This window comes from Urtica dioica, chromosome 8 (assembly GCF_054948205.1).
Source record: "Urtica dioica subsp. dioica isolate 48M chromosome 8, U.dioica_male_clone48M_v1_H2, whole genome shotgun sequence".
In the NCBI taxonomy this organism is placed as follows: domain Eukaryota; kingdom Viridiplantae; phylum Streptophyta; class Magnoliopsida; order Rosales; family Urticaceae; genus Urtica; species Urtica dioica.
In genome coordinates, this window is record NC_142763.1 from 4,073,674 (window position 1) to 4,077,533 (window position 3,860).

Consider the following 3,860-nt stretch of genomic DNA (forward strand, 5'->3'; position numbering starts at 1 on the left):
AAATTAGACCACTCGATGGTTTCCCAACCATAAACCATCTTCGAAGTTTGAACAATATGAAAGCAGTATTCTTTGAATTAAATTGATTTAGACGGTATTTGTTTAATTAGATAATAACTTTTTTAACTTGATGAGCATAATTAAGAAAAAAAAAAGTAGTACATAAACTTAAAACAAAATTGTTTCAACGTACAACGTCAAATTGTTCGGTCTATATTTTCGTACTTGTTCAATTTAAGTTAGTAAAGCCACGTGATCGGTCACTCTGTTATCTTCATCTAAAGATCTTCCTTGAAATATTCTCCTCCTCGCCATCGTTGCCTGCAACATTACAATATCTTACACGTATCAAAGTCCACAGTTATTAATAATAAAACTTTGGAATGGAATGTTAAAATACTAAGTTCAACCCAATGTCCATGAATGTTCCAATTACGATCAACCGGTCTATACGATATAAATCATTTAAGAAATATAGATTATATCTTAAACGCCACGAAAGACTAACCTTATTTTCCCAATTTGTGAAAATTATGACTAGAGAAAGAAGAAGTGATTGTAGAAATGAACCAAGCACAATCCCAACCCAAAGACCCGTTCCTCTGAAGTCGAACCAAAATCCGAGTGTGACCGAAATGGGAATTCCGGCGAAATAGTAGGCTCCAAGGTTGACAAAGGCTCCCAAATCTTGCCATCCACATCCTCTGGCGATCCCCGAGAGGACACAATGTAAGCTATCGAATACGACCCCAATGCAAATTAGAGCGGCCATTGAGGTCACGTATTTCACGACTTCCGCGTCATTACTAAAAAGGTGACCCAAAACGCTACAGCCGACAAAGAGAGTCGAGCTCATGAGGAGAGCCTCTGAGACCGCAAGTGACATGACTGACTGCACGACGAGCCGAGCTGCTCGGGGATTACCGCCTCCTAATTCATTTGCCACTCTCGTTCTATTCTTAAAACAAAATAAACAATATGTAAAATAAATCGCTAGTGTTTCAACATGTTAAGAATCTCATGTCAGAAAAATATGAAGAGGCCAAACAAGATTTATAAGGTCACAAGTTACTCTTTTCATTTTCAATTGATTTTTGAGGTGTCTAATATATTGTTGAATTTGACTCATAGTAAGTGAGCTCAAAGAGACAGCATCATATTAATAATCACCGCTCCTAAAATTATACACATATAAGTGTAAATAAGTTGATTATTCTATATTACTACTTTTTTTCTTCAAATTAGACAGATTTATGAGTGTTTAGTTACAAACAAGTAAATTGTTGAATTTGACTCATAGTAAGTGAGCTCAAAGAGACAGCATCATATTAATAATCACCGCTCCTAAAATTATACACATATAAGTGTAAATAAGTTGATTATTCTATATTACTACTTTTTTTCTTCAAATTAGACAGATTTATGAGTGTTTAGTTACAAACAAGTAAGTAAAAGTGTCAATTTTGTCACTATTAGTTACATGTTTGTAACTAAACACTCTTAGATCTGTCTAATTTGAAGAAGAAAAAAATAATGTAGAATTAACCCTTATTTACTATCACTGGTGTCCAAACCTTGCACTTAGAACCAGAAATAACAATTAACTCAACAAACTTTACAAGGTCACGTGTTTAATTCTCCATGCTATAGCAACAATTGTTAAGGACGTCCCACGTCGAATAGATAAAAGACCCAACAAAACATATGAGGTAATTTATATCTTATAGTTTTTTTTTTTTTTTTAATTTTTATTGAGCTGCATGATAGAATGAATAAAGATGAGTGTGCCGCAAATAATTAACCGTTATTACCTTGCAGCCGCGCTAAGCCCTTCGGGTATTGTGTAAAGGGTAGTGATGGTTGATAAACTGTTTTCAAAAAATTGAAAGACGAATATAAGATATCAATTATTCATCAAGAAATAAATGTTGAGATATCTTTTGTAATAATAGTTTACTTATTGACAGGATATTAAACTCGTGACTCCCAAAATGACCAATAAAAGTGTACGGAGAATAAATATTAGGATGGAGAATACAATCAGAATTTCAACGGCGTACATACTCTCAGAGAAACGTATTCAAACCATATAAGCATGCAAACATAATAATTACATTAATGCTCAGAGTATTCCATCCTAAAATACATACATATATAGGTCTTTAACATGCAAAATTGAAATAGCCTTGGGAAAAAGAATTATTTATGCACGTGTTTGTAACCGTTGTCCAAACCCAAAATTGTAGTAGTACGTATAAATATATAGATCGATGGCATACCATATCGACATGACTGAAGACTCAAGCTCGGGATTAGGAAGAAAGCCGGAGAGTAAAATGAGAAGCTCAAATGACCACCACTCAAGGCTTGCAAAATATAAATCAGAAAAGAAAATAAATGCATAGTGAACTTAATACGAGCTAATTTAACTTAAAAGGTAAAATGTATGTTACCACGCCATCACCGCGGAAGGAACAGCGAAGCGCAAGAACTCTCGGAAACCACAGAACACCTTGGAAGAAAGTGGGACCCGCGTGGCCTCGCACGAGGGTGAGAATCGCATGTAAAGAGACAACAAAATCACGTTGAGCCAATAAGAGACACCGATGGACACAGCCGCCCCAAGATGCCCTAGCCCGAACCGAAACACGAGGGTCCAACAGAGCGCCACGTGGCACAACATAGAGGCGAGCGAGCTCGCCAACAAAGGAGCGATAAGGCTCTGCGATTGGAAGTATCGCGCGAGGGGCTGAAGGGCTGCGTAGGCAAAGAGCGCGGGGACAAGAAACAGAGCGAATCTCCCGGCTTCTTTGGATATCAACGGATTTTGTCCCATCAAAACTAATATCTTTCCCATAGAAATCCAAATGAGAGAGAGGGAGGCACGTAAACGCAAGGGCTACGATCGCTGTGTTTGTTTGGGCTCCGACCTTTTTGGATTGCTTAGCACCGTAGGCTTGGCCGGAGAGAGTCTCCAACGCGCCAGCCATTCCATACTTGCCAAGTCAAATAATCTTCAAAAATTTAGTTTTTTTTTTCACTTAAATGAAGGATTTTGTTTAGGGCTAAAACCGGTTTGGTTCAATTTGGTTTAGGCCCGTTTTAGAAATCGAAATTGAATTTTTCGGCTTTCAAATTTTTGGACCAATAACTGGATCCAATTGATCCAAGGAAAAATGGTATGAAATAGCCAATTCAAACTATGACTTTTGCAAAATAGCCATAGTTTTATTAGGTATAGCAAAATAGCCAATTGAGAGTACTACGACTTTTAATCCTGCCTCGATTAATTTTAATCCATCTTTCATAAAGCTTACATTCTGTCTTTATAGTTCGTTAGGATTAAATTTAATCCAGCCTAGATTAATCTTACTTTGGCTAGTTTGCTTATAGTTGACAAACTATGGTTATTTTGCAAAAGCTTAAGTTCTATTTGGCTATATAGCCGCTTGACCCTTGATCCAAATCAAAGTTATACAAATTTTTGGTTAACCGAATTTTAATTATCGATATCCAGTTTGAAAATTGATTTAAAAAGAGGTTATGAAGGTCTGAAACTGGTTATTCAAAAATTGATTATCCGGTTTCATAACCGGTGTCAGTTCAAAACAAAGTCATTTTCATATAACTTTGTTTCAAATTAGAATTAAAAAAAAAAAATCAGTTAATATGTTTTAAAAACGGGTTATTCTGTTTCATAACTAATTGAACATGTTCAAATTGATTATCGGATTTTAAAACTGATGGCATATATACGTCGCTATAGCACAAATTAATTATTAAACTGCATTAAAATTTAACTATTTGATACCGTTTTTCCATTATATACGCATATTAGCAAGGGCAGACCCACATGGGGT

At 35.8% G+C, this 3,860-nt stretch overlaps 1 protein-coding gene across 1 annotated transcript; it reads right to left on the reverse strand.

Moving 5' to 3' along the window:
• Nucleotides 1-234: 234 nt before the first annotated feature.
• LOC149387395 (protein DETOXIFICATION 12-like) lies at nucleotides 235-2,578 on the reverse strand. The gene is made up of 5 exons (XM_089622136.1): nucleotides 2,454-2,578; nucleotides 2,280-2,366; nucleotides 1,812-1,868; nucleotides 509-953; nucleotides 235-321 (listed from the first exon to the last, which is right to left on the reverse strand). The coding sequence occupies exons 1-5, from the start codon at nucleotides 2,561-2,563 to the stop codon at nucleotides 235-237; spliced, it is 786 nt and encodes a 261-aa protein (XP_089478262.1). The 5' UTR covers nucleotides 2,564-2,578.
• Between the last annotated feature and the right edge of the window lie 1,282 nt (nucleotides 2,579-3,860).